Raw genomic sequence first — 21,238 nt, 5'->3', positions numbered from 1 at the left:
TTGCTTCCTGAAATTGAAGCGGTTTACAGTTTTTAAAGTACAAGAAATGCAACTGCTGGTTTACATGCACTTCTAATGGAGCAAATATGGTAGATTCGAATCAAGATTTTGGACGACAAGTATTGGTAAAATTATGAAGGTTTATTTTGTAAAAAACGTATTTAACTACATGCATTATTAGGATTAAAATATCAATAACAATTTCTAACTTTTTCAGCCCAAAAAGTAAAGTATCCAAAACTCATATTTCAATTAATAGTGAAATAGCACACACTATTAAAAGTATCGTAATTGCTTTATTACTTACACATGCGCTTATCTGTCTAAATTACGTAAATAGCTGACATGAGTGTATGGTCTTATTTTAATAATCCAGTGTACAATATTTTTGGACACGCACTTTATTAGAATGCTTACGGTACAATTTGCCTGGTTTTTCTCATCACAGGCTCACCAATTTGGTCATTTTGTTGACTGTAAAAACTGCATCCCCCCACAAATTGATGTTTTGAATACAGCTGTATATATTTTTCAGGCAGCAAATAACAGTAACTACCGGGGGGTAGCCCAAAATGTGTGCATATAAATACCAATTTTAAATTATCCTGATATAAAAAAATCAAATAAAAAAACATAACACTACAAAGGATTGTCTGCTAAGTTGGTCTACATTAGGTTGTTTGACCAATATTGTGATGGTTTGTTTAAGGCTATGGATAGGCAGCTAGTAACATCAACATCACAAATGTCTCATACTGTGGATTTTCGTGCCCCGCAGGTAGACAAACAGTACGGGAAGCTTACATCCTGACAGTATAACTACCATTATTACAGGAAAAGTGTTCTAGAGTACACTCCTTGTTTAAATGTGCTAACCAAGGTGATCGAGAACTGCAAATAAATTCTGATGTGAGAGAGATCCCAACAAAAGATGTTTTATCGATGCTTATGAAATACAATAATTGCGTTTGATGATTGATAGTTGTGTAATTTCTTTTGTGTTCCGTGTGAATCAACGCATGGCCATCAATAATTACATTTTTTTTCATGATGAAGGAGGGTTATGCCAGTCGTTTCATCGCCCTAGTTTAGCAGTAGGTTTTGTATTGAAATCTTGCGATATATTGTTGTTGTGCTAGTTTTTCAAGTACATAAAAGCATATTAAAAATTGCTGTCACTCTAACCTAGATTAGTGTTAAATGTTGTACTGTTCTTTCTGCTCCTCTCTTGCTAAAAACTTAAAATGCATGCATTTTGTAGAATTTAGATTTCAAAGCAGGATAATTTTGTAATACAGATTATTTAAAAGATTTATTTCAGATGATTGGCAATATTTTAATGGTAATTTGATTTTCATCACAATATAATAACACATTTCACACTACCTCATTAGATGTTATGCCAGTAACTGAAAATATTCAAAGAAAACAATAAACAATTTCTCTAGTAATCCATGTTTGTTTGTTTAACGTAGTTTTCACAGTATACACAGGTTACCATGGTATTCACAGGATACCATGGTATTCACAGGATACCATGGTATACTCAGGTTGCCATAGTATTCACAGGTTGTCTAAGTATATGCAGGTTACCATGGTATACTCAGGTTGTCTTGGTATATGCAGGTTACCATGGTTTTCGCAGGTTACCATGGTATACGCAGGTTACCATAGTATTCACAGGTTGTCTTGGTTTATGCATGTTACCATGGTATACTCAGGTTGTCATAGTATTCACAGGTTAGGTTGTCTTGGTATACACAGGTTACCATGGTATACGCAGCTTACCATAGTATTCGCAGGTTGTCTTGGTATACGCAGGTTACCATAGTATTCACAGGTTGTTTTGGTATATGCAGGTTACCATGGTACATGACATACACAGGTTGCCATGTTATACTCGGGTTGTCTTGGTATATGCAGGTTACCATGTTATACTCAGGTTACCATAGTATTCACAGGTTGTCTTGGTATACGCAGGTTACCATGGTATACACAGGTTGTTTTGATATATGCAGGTTACCATGGTATACTAGTACTCAGGTTGCCATGGTATTCACAGGTTGTCTTGGTATATGCAGGTCAAAACAAGTATGATTGATGAAGATGTAGGATGTGCATGTTCAATGAGGTTATTATACGAGTGACGGCATGGGTTATAAGTATTACCCGTACTCACAAACTAAAATTGAGTGAATAAGTATCACATGACCAACTCTGTGTGCCAAACAATTACAGAACAATTATTGCGATCATATGCTAATTTATGCCAATAAAGCATGACATCTAAGCATGTTGGTTGATTTACAGTTTACAGTTTGCAGTTACAGTCATGGATAAATGGCTGAAATATTACCCTATCAATCTTTCGGGAATAAGTTTTAGTTGATATTATTACGAGTTAGTGTAATTGTGCCAATTGAGTAATTGTTGTTATTCAATCTAAAATGGTGGTATCAAAGTAATAAATTATATTTCAAATTAAACGTCACATTTGGACAATATGAATTCCATACCTTTATGCAAGTTTTCAGTGTTGTCGTTTTCAGTGGAATACTTGAAAATTGCACACCCGTATTTCTCTATTTACCTTTAACCAAACATACACATATGTTGTGTATGCTCAGCTTCTCCCAGATGAACCGATATCATATAAAATGTTTATTTATTCTGTTCCAACAAAATAGTTTTTTTCTAATAGTTTCGTCAATACATTTTGTAGAAAATTGAAATGTGCAGGTACTTGGGTACAAATGTCATGTTGTCTGTTTAGTTGTATTTAATAGGGACGACATCTATGTTTCTGACACACTTCCTTTGAGCGTAATATCACTATTAGCATGTAAATTGACTTGGTTTATTTTTGATTTATCATGTGTTTTGTGGGATGAAACTGCCCTTCCCCTCCCCTCCCCCTCCCCAGGACACAAAGAAACAGTAAATTTATTGCACATTTCTTCGCATAATTCTATTATGCAACCATCAAAATCTTCTCCAATTCCGATTAGCTAACAAAAAAATAAGTCCTCCTGATTGGTCAGTTACAAGTATTGATCTGCCTGCACTTACGTTGTTGTCGTTTCCGGTTCTTTTTTTGCGTCCAATGGCTTCTCACTATTTAGCTTTGAGAGTGTTGTTTCCATTTTTAGGGTGATGTGGCCACAGCGTGGGTCCATCACATAAATATATAGGTAACATGCTGCTCATTGTAGCAAATAAAAGAAAGAAATCAATTTCTCTTTGTTAGTCATGTGTACCAAACTACTGTGGGAACTATGCACAGCTGGATACCCTTCAACAGCGTAACATTATTTTTTTGCCGGTGTCACTGAATTTTAATAATTTTCAATCATTATTTTGTGAATCTTATAACAACACAGTTTGTTCCATTGTTAGTTTCTATTAAATTGTTTTTTTTTGTTTTTTTGCCAAGTCGATAGATGCATTTGTGAAGATTAGATTTAAGACTTGTTATACATGCATGTAAATTGATTTCTTTTTTATTCTGACTTCACTTACTTCTACATACATGTACATGTATGCTATATACTTAACTTTTTTTCAACTTGAATTTTTGGCCAGAAGCAAATGACATTATTTTTTGTAATACACACATTTTTGAAAACAATGTACTTTGTTTCTCTTCAAAATGAAACTAAATTAACAACCTAAAACTTCATGAATTTTGTTCAAATTGTTGTCTGTACTACTTTTCACAGATCAAAGTGAAATTTCCATTTTTTTTTTTAATTTATGTTTGTATTTGTTTATTTTTTTACAGATAAAAAGAGCAAGACACGAGAGTGAGGCAGTTTCAGATAATCATAGCAGTGGAGTTACAAGGTAAAAAATGTGTAAAAAATAAAAATGAAACAACATTGAGAAAGTGCTCTGTAATACAATCTTGGCGAGGGCTACTTTGCACATGCAAGGTGTATTAATTGATCATTTTGTTTCCCACAAATTCAAGCAGTGGCCACTATGCTTGAAAAGCCCATATTATTCATCCTTGTTCATAGCTAGTTGTCGCAGTAAGTCATCAGATCCACCATCTTGTTCATCCTTGTTCCCAGCTAGTTATCTCAGTAAGTCATCAAATCCACCATCTTGTTCATCCTTGTTCCCAGCTAGTTGACACAGTAAGTCATCAGATCCACCATCTTGTTCCCACCTAGTTGTCTCAGTAAGTCATCAGATCCACCATCTTGTTCCCAGCTAGTTGTCTCAGTAAGTCATCAGATCCACCGTCTTGTTCCCACCTAGTTGTCTCAGTAAGTCATCAGATCCAACATCTTGTTCATCCTTGTTCCCAGCTAGTTGTCTCAGTAAGTCATCAGATCCAACATCTTGTTCATCCTTGTTCCCAGCTAGTTGTCTCAGTAAGTCATCAAATCCACCATCTTGTTCATCCTTGTTCCCAGCTAGTTGTCTCAGTATATCATCAAATTCTAGTTCGCCGCTAGTTGTGCTATAATAACTGAAATATTCCTCCCAATTTATTTTCATCTTACCAGGCCTTGCTTCACAACATCCTGGAAAATTGAGCAGTCACTTAGTCAAATTTGTGGTGAAATTTTGAGTCTATATGTTCTGTGACCTATCACACATCATAATAACACTTGATGCCCCTAAATAGTATGTACATGTTGTATTTTATAAAAATAACACCTGACACAATATAAATGAACCTTAAATGACTGCTTTGGCATTTGTTACAATGATTAATGATAGAAGTGACATGTCTATTTATTGTGAACAGTACATAAAACATACTGTATTCTAACCATTTTATTCTCACTCCTAGAAATTGTCATGACTTGATGATTTAACGGTGCTCATGAAGTTTTTTTTAGGAAAGTCGTCTTTTGAACCCCTACGAACTTATCACTGATACAAATTTTGTGACTCCCAGGAATTATTGTGGTGTTCTTGTTTTATTTTATTTTATAATAAGCAAAGATCTGTTTAGTTGACTTTATGACTGTTCTGTTTCAAAATATTACAAAAATATGGCTTGTCCAGTATTTTACCATACATGTACAGTCTGAGAGTAACTTAACTTCCAAGCTCACTAATATTATTTTTAAGGAGAGCGTCATTGTCATCAACAATTAAGATATGTGGCAGTTTTGGGAGCTAGCTAAATGTAAATCACTACAGTCATAGTGCAGTGTGTGTTTGGATTTCACGTAAATAAACAATGTATTTTAAATGCGTTGTATATGTCGCATATCGAATACAATGCAACGAAGCTATGTACTGTCGTACAACTGCATTTTCAGGATCATTTTCAAGCACACTGTTCATGTCTTTTGTAAGTTGTTGCATGCCTCGTTAATCTAAACCCTCTAATGAGCAATCATAAAATTTAGATCTGTTACAAATAAAACTATAAGTAATTATTTAAGTTGAGGTCATGCATGGCTTAGATATGAATTTAATAAAGTTAATTAAAATGAAAATGAATGCCATATTTGGATCTTTGGAATACAAAAGTGAGAGTTCTCCCAGTCCATAAACTGTATGATATTCTCTTTCATTTCTTTTGAACAATTCTTGAAAGCAATTGGGAATAGAATTCTATTCAATTGAAGCAAAGCAGTTTGCACTACATACAGATACGATCCATTTTGTTCACCATCCACATGGACAGTACTATCTGCAAAACTCTTTCCGAAATGTACATGAACTTTCATTGGGTATGAATAAAGCATGAATATTTAGTTGTGACAATTCAGTCATGTGCGATTAGATGCGGCAGACGATAATATCACCGGATTGGTAATCGGTGCAGCGGGCATGAAGAATACAGTCAATCGAGATACACCTTAAATACAATTTGTCAGGTTATCTTGCAAAGTGCTTTACCACTTGAAGGTGTAAACAACATCATTGTACACTTATCGGAGGTGTAATTTGGTGAAAATAATGAAAAAGGATCATTTCTAAAGTGACCGCCATGTTCTCCGGGGGCAGGGGAGCATCATTGTGTATTGGTTAATAGCCTGCGATAAGATCTGTATAGAGAGGTAGCCAAGTGTTACCGAAGCTGTCTGATTGGGCAAGATTGACGATTGTATTAAGGTGTGGTATAGCGCTTCTCAGGTGACATGGCTTTGTGCCTAGGACAGACAAAAAATTGACTTCTCAGCAGCTGCTGAAAAGACTCTATTGACAAGATAAAACCAACAATACATCCCAAAACATTAACAAAACAAACTTTTTCTTTTCAATCAGTGGTCAGTCAGGTGTCCAGTTTTTCTCATTTTGAAAAAGTGTCCAAATTGCTTTTCCATTGAGCTTTCAGGCTTGATTTTTCTGTTATGTCTCACTTAAAGAACATAAAGGTTTTCCATCTCTGTGATTTCAAAAGTGGCCTCTTTTGAGCATCTTAACAACTTTGTTCTTCTTCTTCCAAGAATTGAAAATTTTTGTTTTTGTTTTAGTTACAAGTTTTGTTAAATTAGGTGTTACTTCCAACACTCTGTAAACAAATAGTTCACCTTGCTAAGAGATGTCATCTAATTGTTTTGCTTCGGTGATCCTTTTAAATTGATGCATCTCTTTTAAATTATCAGGCCTTGGGAACCATCCATTCCAATCTCAGCTTGACATTAATGAATTCCTTTCATGTGTTTTTTTTTTCTTTTTGACAACTGTTTATCAGGCATATTTGAAGAAATGTTAAGTTTCTAATTCAGTTAGATTTTGGGGAATCATTTTGCATGTCATTTTGGTTTTCAATATTAATTTTGTCAGTGCTTGTTGATGAAGGGATAAAGGTTGCAATATTAGTAATCCAAGCTAGCTGGCTGGACTTTGAGGAGCAGGTGGACGCTTGGTGATATGACTTTAAGGAGAAGGAGAACGCTTGGTGATATGACTTTAAGGGGAAGGAGAACGCTTGGTGATATGACTTTAAGGGGCAGGAGGACGCTAAGTGATATGACTTTGAGGGGCAGGAGGACGCTTGGTGATATGACTTTGAGGGGCAGGAGGACGCTTGGTGATATGAATTTGAGGGACATGGGGGACACTTGGTAGTGATATGACTTAAGGGGCAGGAAGATGCTTGGTGATATGATTTTGAGGGGCAGGAGGACACTTGGTAGTGATATGATTTTGAGGGGCAGGAGGTTGTTAGGCAGTGATATGACTTTGAGGGGCAGGAGAACACTTGGTAGTGATATGACTTGAGGGGCAGGAGGACGCTTGGTGATATGACTTTGAGGGGCAAGAGGAAGTTTGGCAGTGATATGACTTTGAGGGGCAGGAGGAAGTTTGGTGGTGATACGACTTTGCAATTACTCATAAGAGCCTGAAACTGAAACTACATGTAGTCTTGCCCCTTTGCAATTTAGAAGTCATAACTCTTAAATGTCCATGTGATATTACAAGAAGTATCTCTGACATTATGTCCTACAATTCTTTATAAAATTTGTGGGAAATGTTCCCTCAAAATTTGTATTTCAAAGTTTTTCATCAAACCCAAGTGTTGGCGATCAATTCAACATTTGTTTATATGCATGCTTTTGATTTGTTTCTGAAAACTTGCTTTAAACAACAAAATTTTGCTTGATCTGATCTTGGTGACATGAAAACTAAGTTTATCCACGGGAAATACACGTGTTTGTTGCCTTTCACAAAAACCCACTGACAAACATTCATATGGTAGGTATTTAAAGTATCTTGTCAGAATTTTCTTTGTTGAGTGCTGACTGGTCTTTACTTTGTGCCTTCTGCTTGAACACAAAAGAATGTTGTCATCAGTCCACAAAATATGACTGTCTGTGTGGTCCAGTTTCAAAAGCAAATTCAGTATATGCAGCTGCTCTCAACAAAAAAAAAACAGAAAAAAAAAACAGGACAAATATGTAGCTTTTTCAAAAAAATGTCAATCCGGAGGAAAAAGACAAAGTATAACATGCATTGATGACTTAGACATGCTCCATATACTAGAACAAACAAGAGCAAATATTCTACTTAATGAAGTAGACCAAGCCAAATCATTTTTTTCTTCACAGCGACTGTGAATTCCAGATTTTTTTTACATGGTTCGTTGTTCTCTGTTCCGCCAAACAGGTGGCTGACTGGAGTTGTTTTCGTTTTTTAAACTGACAGATGGTTTTGGAATCCCCTAGTGATCCTTCCCCTCCCTGTCATATCCTGTTAATAAATAATTAATCTCAACTTGGGAACATTGTGAAAAGAACTTTGACTTGACAATCCTTTATTTGTAAATTATTGTATTAAAATCGCTACTTATTATTTGTGATTTCATGATAAATGTAAAATTTTGCAACAATCGTTCACTGCTACAAAATGTCCCAATTTTCACAGACTTATGAAAATCTCTCACAAAAATTAAAGCTGTCTATGTTATTCTTCTCAATTTTGATTCACATTATTCTGTACAATTTAAATAGATTTTGTCTAAAATAAATTGTTAGAAAACTTGAAAAACATAAATCTTCTGTGATCTTTAGAGAATTTGGCAAATTTATTCTATAATGTCTAAAATGAACACAAATACATAAAGTTAGAAAACAACATGAGTTTTTCATCTTTTTATATTTTCTCTTAAGAATTTTTGTCTTTGTATCTTAAATCCTCTCAATGTCCACTTTCCACCTTCTTTTCCTGAATTTTGACCTTGCATGCCTAGAACCAGCTGCAGTTAATTGGCTGCATTATAACTAATTATTTCCTAACAGAAGGTTGTTATTCACACACAAATAAACAAGTCATCATACAGTATCAGACATCCTCATTGGATTAAACAAATCATGTGACCATATGTGCATACCTTATATGGGTATAATCCCATGTTTGAATCACATCTTAGCACATCGTTTTCTTTGTTTTGTTTTTTTAGTAAGACTCACAAAATCATTATTTCATATCAAGTTTAGACATTACATACAGACTTTTCAGCTTTAATCAAAAGAGAGGCAGGAGCTGGATGCAAGTACCTGAAATTACACATCTTTTTTTTTCTGTTATTTTATTGAAGAAGAAAAAATGTATTGAAAATGAATAACATGTTTATTCGCTTCATTTAGTACTACCGATAACTCATAATTGATTTACATATCCAGTGAAAAGAAATGACTGTGTCTACCGTGTCTTGGGGAATTTTGTTCAGTAGTTCATCAATTATGCAATTATCACTTCGGGGTTGTTACAGACGTCTTTTCATCTGAGGTCCTTGAAAACATCATGGATTGCCTCAACTGTTTTGAGCATACCCCATTTTCTCATTCTATTGCGTGTTATTATCTTTCGCAACCTATTTGTATAAGTATTTTAAAATCGTTTAGGTAACTGTATCAGTTCAGTTATGTACCATGTTCCTCAAATTTGTATTTCAGTACCTCCGTTTTTTGTTGCTGTAATAATTTCTTGCAATGTTTAAATATGCTTTTTGTTGACAGTCAAACTTTTGTGTACTTAATTTGGTGTTTTTTTTTATAGGTCTATGGAAATTCAGTCTCCCCATAGCGGGAACGGAAATTCACCAATACAACGAGAAAACACAGATAATACGTCATGCATCAATGGCACTGAAGGTACATGCAGTTTATTTATTATTGCCAGAAAAATCAACATGATTTATAATAATGTGTAGGATGTTTCTCTCTGAAGCTATAAGATTGTGTCTGATTGGCTACCCAACCCAAATTGCTAACAGTCTGACCAATCAGAGAGCAGCTTGTATCAACTCTGTTTTGCATATATGCTTTGACTCAACTGCAAATTATGCATATCTATTAAAAGTGACTTCATTGTCATCAAATTAGATCTCATTTTAATTTACATTTTGCATGTGATTAGAAAGTCTTCAAATTAGCATTTTTTATTTGCAGATGATTGGTTGTCCTAAAATTAGCAGTTCTCATTTGCATATCTCAGATGATTGGATTGCCCTAAAATTAGCAGTTTCATTTGCATATTTCAGATGAATGGATTGCCCTAAAATTAGCATTTCTCATTTGCATATCTCAGATGATTGGATTGCCCTAAAATTAGCAGTTTCATTTGCATATTTCAGATGAATGGATTGCCCTAAAATTAGCATTTCTCATTTGCATATCTCAGATGATTGGATTGCCCTAAAATTAGCATTTCTCATTTGCATATCTCAGATGATTAGATTGCCCAAAAATTAGCATTTCTCATTTGCATATTTCTGGTGATTGGATGGTTCTGATATCTTGTTTTATTAAAAATTCCCTGATTGATTGGAATTGGCGTCTTAATATCAATAGCTCAAAAAATCTTCACTTTCTGGTTACCTAGGTAACAGGGGTCCTATGTCAACCTCCGAAGATAATTCAATACTTAGCAATCCTGACGCCTGGGCCTCAGTACAGACCACTGCTTCAAGTAAGTTTAATGTATGAGTGCCATAGTCCATGTTTGTCACTGTTCAAAAAATTAAATCCACATTATTTTTCTTTTTTTCCCAAAAAATTTTTTAAAACATGTAGGCAAAGTAGAATTATAAGTATTTTGACCAAAATTAACAAAAAAACTTCTAGAAAAATATATAAGAATGTAGTGTCCCAATGAAGAGAAAAGCCAGCATCTTTGTTGACCTGTTCTTATTCGTGTGTAGAATGTAGCTGTTCTATCTCTAAACCCCCTCCCCGCCAAATTCATTCTTTCTTTCTTTATATTATAATTACATTCATCAACAATGTCTGCATATAACATCTATCAAGTTCCAATCCTCCTACCAACCTCACACCCACCTCACCCCAAAATGTACCATTCCCTGCAAAAGAACATCCAAGAAGTTTCAACCCTTCCACCTCCCGTTTAAATGTAACCATTTCTTATTTGCATAATCTGTCCTGCTACAATTATCTTCGCTAAGTTCACTGGTTTTTATTAAGCATCGCTCTTTTTGTGGTAGAGAGATGTGGAAGCCGAAGCAGTATGCCTCTGGGACCTTATCCGGATGTCTACAATATCTTGGTGCATTGTATACAATAGTAGCCGCAGGTTAACGATTCAGCGGCATTGAATATTGCCCGTCAGATAAAGCTTTCAACTATTTTTTATCTTCCTACTCAAAGTGGTAAATTTGCTGCAGCATGTCCTTGTCTTTTGCTTTTGATCCATTAATAATGTGAAATTTACTCCCAATTTTATTTGTTCATGAATTTTTAATAGGTTTTAACTTTTAAACCAGACTAATGCAAGGAAAGGGTTGAGATATTATTATTCCATGGCAACATAATCTGCATCATCGTTTTACAAACGCAACTGCAATTTGCCTCTTTATATTGAATTTCTAGTACATTTGCTATGGTATCACTATTGACCTAAATAAATTCAGTTACTAAGGTTTGTATGAGCACTGAAACCATTCCATGTGACAACCCTTCTAAAAAGCTGTGTTTGGACCAAATTTTAATATGTGCCATGCGATGTCTTTGGCGCTATAAGTTATAAATCATTTTAGTGAAACTTTAGTTTCTCATTTAGATCACATGCTAGATTTTTAGTTTGCATTTTACTATAGATTCATACAGGGGATAAAATGCTAGAATGTTCATGCAATGCATATGCAAACATCTTCTACTTCTAGACATAAGCAAATTTTTTTTATTTATTTATCAAGAATACAGCTAATGTCCCTTTAAGTAATTACCATAAATACTTGTTGAAAGAGACCATGTCCACCAAAACTGCTACCCCTGGTTTCTGGATCAGCTTTGACAAATATGTCTTATTCATGGTTTCTAAAGGTCACACATCCTGGTACTTTATTCATGGTTTCTAAAGGTCACACATCCTGGTACTTTATTCATGACCCCTAAAGGTCACACATCCTGGTACTGTATTCATGACCCCTAAAGGTCACACATCCTGGTACTTTATTCATGGTATCTAAAGGTCACACATCCTGGTACTTACTAGGAGTATTGATGGCCGATAATAGCAATAGTTTCCAGTATTATACCTCAATTTCTGCAATGTCAGATTGTTGAAACGAGAAATTCTCAATTATAGTCGGGCTTGTCGATTGAAAAATGGCCTTGGAGCTAAAAAAAAAAATGGCTCTCATGAACACAGCAAGCGATGCGAGTGATTAAGAGTGCTATGCCCTTATAGTCTTTTGATGGGGAAAGTAATAATGTGAGTAATGTCTGTAAAAGTAGATTTTTGTACCCCCAGAAGTACCATAATGTGTGACATTTTGGGGTCATGCATATGATCCACTGAACTTATGTAAAAATAATACAGCTGTGTGATTTATCTAAAGAGTGACAGTATGACATCTGTGACATTCTAAGCCCTTAAAAACAGATTAAAGATTGGAATCTTTACAAATGACAACATATTGAATGTGTAATCTGTAATTACGTATTAAAAACAATGACTGACCACTTTGTTTGTTGGACAAGTGGTGACAGGGCATTCTTCCCTTGCCCATTGCCATAGCAACTATGACTTTAAGCAAATCTGTATTGTTTATGTTTTGATCTGTTGTTTTTAAAAGCTAATGAATTCTTTAGTTTTGGGCCAATCATGATGTGGGATTGTAAGTGCATGGGGAGATAATTTGCAGTACAGTGGTGTTTGATGTTGAAGCATCTTGGTATTCTGGAATCCAGTCTGGTATTGATGAATAGTGATTGAACCTAAAAGCTAACCTTTTTTTATTTCTCTTCTTCAACAGTAAAAACAGAACCAATAGTGAATGATACAGTGTCAACTGACACTAACTACAGTGGGTCTAATACCACGATAGAGATTTATTCAGGTAAGTTAATTAATACCAACCTAATAGCGTCCTCGACCGCGTTAGCGCCCATGCCCGGTCAAGCGCCCACCCCCACTTTTGCGCAATTTTTATATTCGGGGTCACATTCAGCAAAGCACCCACCCCTAAAAAAATCCTGATTTTATGAGTTGAGGACCCTGGGCGCTAACGTGGTCGAGTACGGTAGCTATCATCCCGGTACTTTAGAATCACCATAAAGTTTTATATGTGAGGAAGATAGCTTTTCTGAAAGAATGGGTGATGTAGTAAGTCCAAAATGTATTACATTTGATGACAGTGGTATCTCTGAAGGAAGAAAATAAACAGGGGTTAATACAGTCACTACCAACACCAACAATACAAAATAATATCTTTTAATAGCTGTGAATTTTGTAGCATAGACATTCATAATATACAACTCATGGAATAAAAAAATAAACTTATTTCTTCTTAATATTTTGCCCATTTTTGTGTATTTTTCTTTAACATTTTTGTAATTTTGTACAAATGAACTTATTTTTCTATTGGTTTATTTTGTGAAAGGTAACAAAAGTCGTCCTTGGCAATCAAAAGTTTGTTGCTGTCATTGCATCTCTTGTTCATTTCTTTACGTGTCTCCAACTACATGATACTGACCAGAAAATTTGTTTCTAATCACAATGAACCATTTATATTGTAGAATTGTATTGTTTTTCACGAAATATTTGAAATTCGTGCATCTTTACTGAAAAGCATTTTGGTAAAAATATGATTTTTATGGCTCTCCAAAATTTTCAGCAAAGTCGTGTTCTATCTGTCTGGACTAGTTATAGAAAATGTAGCCACAACTATACTTCTTTGGGGGGAAGTATCTGGTGACAAAAGGATGAAAATGAATATTGTACCATTTATTCTAGCTATTACAGTTTGTTAAGAAAAATTCATTGTTATCAAGACTGTACAATATCATTTCAAATTTTCTTCTTTTTTTTCCACATGTAATTTTTGATGGTAAATCATGCATTTTTCTTACAAGTGCCTGTGTTGTTATCTTTAGAAACCCTTTGCTCACTCTCACCTGTTACCTCTAGTACAACTGTCATCAGTTCAAAGCCGACGTCATTGGCTTATTGCATGATGATGTCATAGGAGACATTTGACACAGTTCTCACACACAACCACGTTCATAAATGTCTAATTATCGGTAGCTGGACTCTGATAAACCCAATTTATAGTCGTCACTTTTTCGTGAACTACATATTAGGTTTTCGGGTTATCACTTCTTCATGTCGTCACCTTTCAGGGTCTGGCAGTCAAAACACGCAACAGGATATGAGTTACTCCAGACACTCCAAATCAGAATATTCGTCACAATATTTTCCAAGGTAAGAACCATCCAATCAAATTGAAAGATTGTAGTGATATGTCATGTGACTTTAATAGTGTCATAAGTCAAGGTGTTCTTGCAGGATCAAAAACTGATCAGACTGTTGGTTACTGTCAGTCTGTTTCAAATCGTCTTTCTATACTTTTACTGTATCGAGAACGAAATGTATCTGAGGTAAGCTTTTCAAAAACTTTTCATATCATACACTCCGACAGTCTTTGTGAATGTTTATCATCTTTTGGTGCTATTGGTTTTTGTTCTTCATCTGTGACAAATGCAAGATGAAGGATATGTGAGGGGGAAAATGTTTGTGTTCCACCATGTTCGATATGTTCTACTGCTTGGTGTGTTACTGTTCCACTGTGACTGGTCAATGTGCTACCCATATTGGCATTTTTTATGGAAACTCTGCATGTGTTCACCTGTGTACGTAACTATGGGCAAAGTGCTGTACAGTCTGATGGAAAAGGAAATAAACATTCCTTCCCTGTCAATGTCTGTGTCAGGTTCAACACCATTCTTTGAATTACTCATACTGATTTCTTTGAAACTAGGCACAAGTACAGTATATGAAGGCACACATATGGGCAACATATTTTTTCAGAATTAAATTCAAATGGCTGACTGGTGGCCTATTCTTATTCAAATTCTTAATCTATTCATATTTTTATTTTCCAGCCATTCCTACCCCCATATAATCCCGACTCCGTCGGCGCAAGGTAGTAATACGCTGAACTACCAGACAACTCAGAACCAGGGAACGGCGGCATACATGCCAGCCAACACAACAACTTATCCTTATGCAACGGGGCAAACAACAGGACAGGCAGCGTCGTACGGGCTGACACAGCCAGGGCCCTATGGAGCACCGGGTAAGTTGATTTTTTAAATTGGAGGAAATGGAAGACTATGTTGGTTGGTTGGTTGGATTGTATCTGTGTCAGAGAATTGTGGCTTGGTATCTAAGAGGAGATAAGGGAGTGTAATTGACATAATTGAAGATCTTACTAAAATCACACAATCAAAATGATTTGTGGAGTATGGATCAGGTCATTTTCCGTTCACTACGAGATCCTACTTTGTGCATGAAATGATAAATAAAAACAGGCAAACAAAGATAATAGTGTTGTAGTGGCATTAAAACATCATCATATAAAAGGTATATCCACACTTATTAATATGATGGGGATGATGGTCAAGTTTCACTTCCTCAAAGATTGGTGTTTAAAATCAAATCATGTTGTTTTTACGGCATTCGGTCTATCTGCACCTTTCACGCATTACGCAAGATCTCGCAGTGAACAGAAAATCACATGTTCAATATTCAGACCAAGAGCATCCTGCCTGGACAAGTATTGTGCGGAGATTGTTTCTAGATGCTAACAAACACTGTAATGTATTGCCATCCATACAAAACGCACATAGCAATTTCTTTTTTCGCCATGACAACAGTGGACACTGTAGATGTCAGTATGACAGTTAGATTCTTAATGATGATAAACTTGCTTATGACTTATAAGTTAAAGGTCACAAGGTTTGCATAACAGCGAGGCATGAATTTTAAATTTTAATGTCTCCTGCTGAAAGCCTTCACAGACAGCTACAATGTAAATGAATGGGGGAAACTGACATCAGCCAGCAGGGGTATCGTTAAAAGCAGGCCGCCGGCCGTATGGCCTGCTACAATCCAAAATTGGCTGCCTACTCGTTGCCCTGACCGCCTACGCCGGTCTCGCTGCAGCGGTTCGCACTGCCTAAAGCCTTTTTATTTATTTTTTTGCCTGTTGTTACATCCACCATCTTGTTCCCACCTAGTTGTCTCAGTAAGTCATCAAATCCACCATCTTGTTCATCCTTGTTCCCAGCTAGTTGTGTTATTAAATGCATTTGTGAAACTCCTGAGCAAGCGATGTGATGGCTGACAAATCTTTTCGGATTCCAACCGATCATACGGCAATGTGATTCATGCAGTATCTTGTCCAGGCAGGGATAAAAACGTCCAGTAAAAAAAATCTGAAACTGACTTATGCACAGTCATAAAAAGAATGAATTTCAATAATTATTTGTCAATCATTGTGTGGCATGCCCAAAATGATTTATATTTCAAAAGTGAGAAGATTTGAACATCACATTGTACATAGCACTTCCATATTGAAGATATTTACACGAATGCATTTGCTTTATTTGTAGAAAATGCTCTTGTGTAAAAGACAGAAATGTCTTCGGTCAAAATAACTTGTATATTAAGTATGATCCATGATATAATAACTGCAATTTTGAATTTATGTTCATTAAATTCAAGACCAGTTATTTAATTTAATTTTCAGTAACTTGAATACCATGTTAAACTAGTAGTTATTCTGACAACATGGTATAATAAGCTTAATCTAGCTGACTTTCACTGTTTTTGTACATCTAGATTTTGTATCTTTTTATGAAGCATGTTTATAGTTCTCATACACATAGCTTTATTTTAGAAGCAATGAGTGAATGGTATAAGTGTGGGTGTGCTGCCCAAATATGGGAGTCACTGCCCAAATATGGGAGTCACTGCCCAAATATGGGTGTTATTGCCCAAACATGGGAGTCACTGCCGAAATATGGGAGTCACTGCCCTAATATGGGTGTTACTGCCCAAATATGGGAGTCATTGTCCATATATGGGAGTCACTGCCCTAATATGGAAGTTGCTGCCCTAATATGGAAGTTGCTGCCCTATGTGGGAGTTTTTGCTAATCAACAATGAAATAATAGAAAAATACATCAAAATATGCAAAACTCTTGTATGACATCACTAAATATTATGTATTTTCACATGACAATGTTGTAACCTGCACAAAATGTAGAGCTAGAATCAGTCGATCATAAATGCGATGCCTCCACAGCAACATGCATACCTATGCCATACTTCTTCCTCCCTACTTGTTTCCTGTTTCCGATGTTATTAAATATCTGATCATTTGAAAAAAAACCTTGCATACAAAATTAACTTTGTTTAGGGTTTCTCGTAATCATGCCGACCACTGACCAAACACTAACTAACAGTTGTTATGGCGCTACTTTTTTCTACTTTATGCCCTCGATATGGATTTTAATAATTTGAGCTTTTTATTTTTGTCTACATCGGACAATTTTAAAGTCAGGGTGTCCATCCATCTAACAACCAATTGCAATAAGAGCTTACCGTTGTTGCCAATGATGCTTACACCATCCACCATTTAGTCAGTCAACCAATCACAATGCAGGTATGCAACCGGGCCATTTTGAATCATCGAATATCCAAGATGACGAACTGTACTGTCTGTCGGTGGTCGTCATGACTTCATTATCACTAATTGCTCTTCCAGGTAGAGGCACCATGGCAATAAAGAATAACACATTAACACACCAAGGGCAAAGTAATTATCTGCCGTCCTATACCCAAAGTGGACAAAATGCTCTGTATCAAGTGCAAGGTCAGAATCATGGATCATCATGTAGTCACTTGTAAAACTCTTCTATGTCTTTTCCTATCCCTCTGCACATAACAAAAACGGTCCACCCCTATAAAGAATGGAATATTCCATTATTCCATAAAAGGAGGGACTTTTTTGGAAGGTTTCATTTTTTAAAAAGGAGGTGTAGGATTAGGGGTGTTAAAAACTTTCTGTAACTGTTGGTGTATTTCTGGTTCTCTGGTGATTGTGACTTCTTAGATGTTGCAGTATGTTTGTAATTTCTTTCCTCCTCACACTTTCAGGCAGTAGTTACACAACAAGTGGATACACTTATCCTACGGCAACAAATTCAAGTACTCCCACTGCGCACTCGTATAATACAACGCCGCAAGTTGGATCGGTGAGTGAATCAAACGTATGTCTGTCACTATATTTATCTTGATTGTAAACTGTAACTGTAATCACGTACTTTGGTTTTTCAATCCCTTGAATGTCAACATCATGTCTTGTCACTTTCCACAGACCCAGTGTTTTCATAACTTATGCCCAGTTTGGTCTGAAATTAATTTCAAATGATTTTTAGTTCCTGTTCGAATGTTGTCCAATAATGGAAATTTGGAATAAATGAAACGTATCGCGTCGTCAACCTTTTCAAATCTCAAATAGCAAACTGGCAGGCATTTTTGTTTTTTCTAATGTCCTTAATACTCAACACTTTTGATATTGGTACGCCTCAAACTTTTTTTTCCTTCCAAAATGAGCTTGTACTCGCATTTGTCTCAAATTCACCCCATTTTAGCTCAGTATTCAAAAAAAAAAAAAAATCACCTCGCCTCATTTAAATATTTCCATGAAACGAGAAACAGAGAATTTATTTTCCTGGCCTTACTAGTTTGCAAGCCTCTTTCACAATTCTTCCTTCTTTTGTGTCCTCAAATGTCAATTCAGCTAATCAGCATTTTTTTCATTTGACTTATTAAAGCGGGGGAGTCGTCACCTGCGCATGCGTCAGATGGCCGTAGCGTGTCATTGTTTACAAACAAGCGTATACCCGTGATCTTTTTTTAGCGTGTGTTGTTATCGTCGCTTGGGACTCAATTTCACTATATGTATATGTACCTGCGTGTGCAGGTGACAACCCTCTCGCTTTAAGTAACAATGAAATAGTGACATGCATATTTATAACTTTTTGGCTTTGTTCAGGCTTATAATAGACTTCCTTAAAAAGTTACTGTGAATTATTAAAGCAGTTAGTGTGGAAATTGTTGTTTCTGTCTGTGCATGTTATCTGTTTAATGTGCTGAACAGCATTATATGGTTACATCAGTTTCTATTTTTAGTAATATCTCCTAATCGTGACAGTTGCTATACAATACAGAGACTATGATATTTCTTTGTGTTTGAGGTCTAAGTTTGCTTGTACATTTTAGGGTGTGGACTATGGTACAGCGTATGGAACAGCCTATACCCAGCCTGGCTACCAATACTACAGCTCACAAGGATACAGTCCATACATGCCAGGTAACAGTACCGCTCTCAATAATACAGGAACAGTATTGCCGGCAACAACGACAACATATCAACTCGCTCCTTTGCCAAATGAAGGTAAGAACTGATGAAAATCCTAGCGTGAAATGATGTGGTTTTGAAATAGTAACATTCTTAGCAACAGAGAGATTTTAGGGTTCAACTCTCATGCTCGGCTACTGATTTAGGTTCAATTCTCATGGTCGGCTACTAATTAGGGTTCAACTCTCGTGGTCTTCTAACAATTTTGGTTCAACTCTCATAGTCGGCTACCAATCGGGATGTTAAAGTCTCCGTAATTGATTTTCATCATTTTGGAAAAGGTCATAAATGTAAGGATGCTAAAATTAGTCGTTTGTTAATTATTAGGGCTTTCGTAATTATCTACATTAAAGAAAAATTATTTATCACATTTTGTTTTAGATTGTTGTCTGTGGAGATGCATGACCAGTCTCTTCAGAAAATGGATAATGTGCTTGTATTATTATTATTATTATTATTATTAACTGTTTATTCGGTTGGTTTTTTCCTCAGTTGATCCTCAAATGGCCACGATTCCAGCTGATACTATCGTCAAGTCAGAAGAAAATGGGAGGGCGTCGAGGAATCGAGGTGGAAATAATCGAAGGCCTGCTGCGAGGGGAAGGCGGAACAATCCTTCTCCCCCGCCGGAAAATGATTTAGAGGTACAGTCTTTTTGTTTTTGAAAATAATTGATTCCTTTGAAGTAAAGTAAAATGGATTTGTAGTCTAAAAACAGGGACTTTTTACCCCCATGCATCTCAGACACACTTTACACACACATTGCACATCATATCATACATATGCACATGCAATTTCCTGACCCAATTAAAGATGGCTGAATGGCAGCCATTTTAGTGCTAAAAATTCATCAAAATTGAGCAATTTTACACATACATCATGTAACTCATTTGCACAATGCATCTGTTTCAGAATCTGATTCAAGATGGCTGACTGTCATTTTTGTGCATGGGAATAATGGAAGGAATCACATAAATAAACTGGCTCCTCATTGTATCATATCTGTCACATGAGTGTTAAAGAGAAATTTTTTTTATTTTTTGCCTAGATAAATGAAAACAATTTTATGGTTATGCGGATTAAATCAAAACAGAACATACTCTCAAACAGAAAACAAACATTCCCTCATTCTACCATACTTTACTGGTATGCAAAATTTAGAGGAAAAAATGTGTGATGAAGTGTATCATAAGAAGCAAAACTAACAAATATTGTTTTCTTTTTCAGAGAGTATTTGTCTGGGATTTAGATGAAACTATCATCATATTCCATTCACTCTTAACAGGGTCCTACGCAACACGGTTTGGAAAGGTGAGTAATTATCTTTATAAACCTGCCTTCTCCCAACCTCCTCCCACCCTCCTCCAAGGTTATATAATAAACCATAAAGGCTGGCACTTTTAAATGTTGGTTTACAACACCCTTGTTCTTGTGCTGCCAAATGACTACAAACTTGTCTGCAGTTTTGTACATGGCCCCACCAAATGGATTGATAGCTAGAAATTTGGAGAACTGCTTTTGTTATGAATAAATTACTGTCTGCTCACAAAATACAGCGAATTTTATAATTACACTGATGCTCGCAAATGTGTGTCATGTAAAAATTCTATAGAATCACAAAGTTCTCCGGGAAGCAGTTACACTTATATATAGAAGCTTGCATCTGTGATTTTTACATAAGCACGTAGTGTAGCAATTGGCAGGTTCGCTTTGCGTCAGGGAAGCTGTATTTTTGATCCTCTCAGCTGACTATTCATTCAGCGATATAAATACAAGTAGCTTGAGCGCTTATCATAGTGCATGCAGTACTTTCGGCATAGATGAAGAGTGAAAGAAACTCTCAGTCATGTATACTGTTCTTGTTCCAATTTATGCTAATGAACCCTTACCGCAATGAGTAGTGGATTTCCATGGAATAATTGGCTCCTTTCTTTCATATCAGTAAGAGACTTTCAGATCTGTAATTTGGTGCTCTTTGCTCCATTGATTTGAGGAATATATAAAAGAAAGAAATACATATATTACTTGGCGAAAAATTACTTCAAAATATTGGTGTAAAAAAGTCTGGCTGGGCTGGAAGTCATTGTTGTA

The 21,238-nt window shown here is 35.8% G+C and overlaps 1 protein-coding gene across 10 annotated transcripts in view; it reads left to right on the top strand.

Moving 5' to 3' along the window:
• The window catches only part of LOC100372975 (protein phosphatase EYA1), a 151,320-nt gene that overhangs the window by 102,478 nt on the left and 27,604 nt on the right, over positions 1-21,238 (top strand). For 6 of the 10 annotated variants that reach the window (XM_085493180.1, XM_085493182.1, XM_085493186.1 and 3 more), the window contains 11 exons: positions 3,782-3,843; positions 9,475-9,569; positions 10,300-10,386; positions 12,692-12,775; positions 14,058-14,139; positions 14,820-15,013; positions 17,489-17,596; positions 17,881-17,993; positions 19,009-19,183; positions 19,640-19,791; positions 20,375-20,458. In XM_085493180.1, coding sequence (XP_085349306.1) covers positions 3,782-3,843; positions 9,475-9,569; positions 10,300-10,386; positions 12,692-12,775; positions 14,058-14,139; positions 14,820-15,013; positions 17,489-17,596; positions 17,881-17,993; positions 19,009-19,183; positions 19,640-19,791; positions 20,375-20,458 — 1,236 coding nt within the window. The remainder of the gene's footprint in view (positions 1-3,781; positions 3,844-9,474; positions 9,570-10,299; positions 10,387-12,691; positions 12,776-14,057; positions 14,140-14,819; positions 15,014-17,488; positions 17,597-17,880; positions 17,994-19,008; positions 19,184-19,639; positions 19,792-20,374; positions 20,459-21,238) is intronic. The other 4 variants (XM_085493179.1, XM_085493183.1, XM_085493181.1 and 1 more) reach the window with 4 other exon arrangements.

Source organism: Saccoglossus kowalevskii, chromosome 18, assembly GCF_978046115.1.
Source record: "Saccoglossus kowalevskii chromosome 18, keSacKowa6.1, whole genome shotgun sequence".
Classification (NCBI taxonomy): Eukaryota; Metazoa; Hemichordata; class Enteropneusta; family Harrimaniidae; genus Saccoglossus; species Saccoglossus kowalevskii.
Note: the sequence above shows the minus strand (reverse complement) of the source record. Positions and strands in the feature narration are given on the sequence as shown.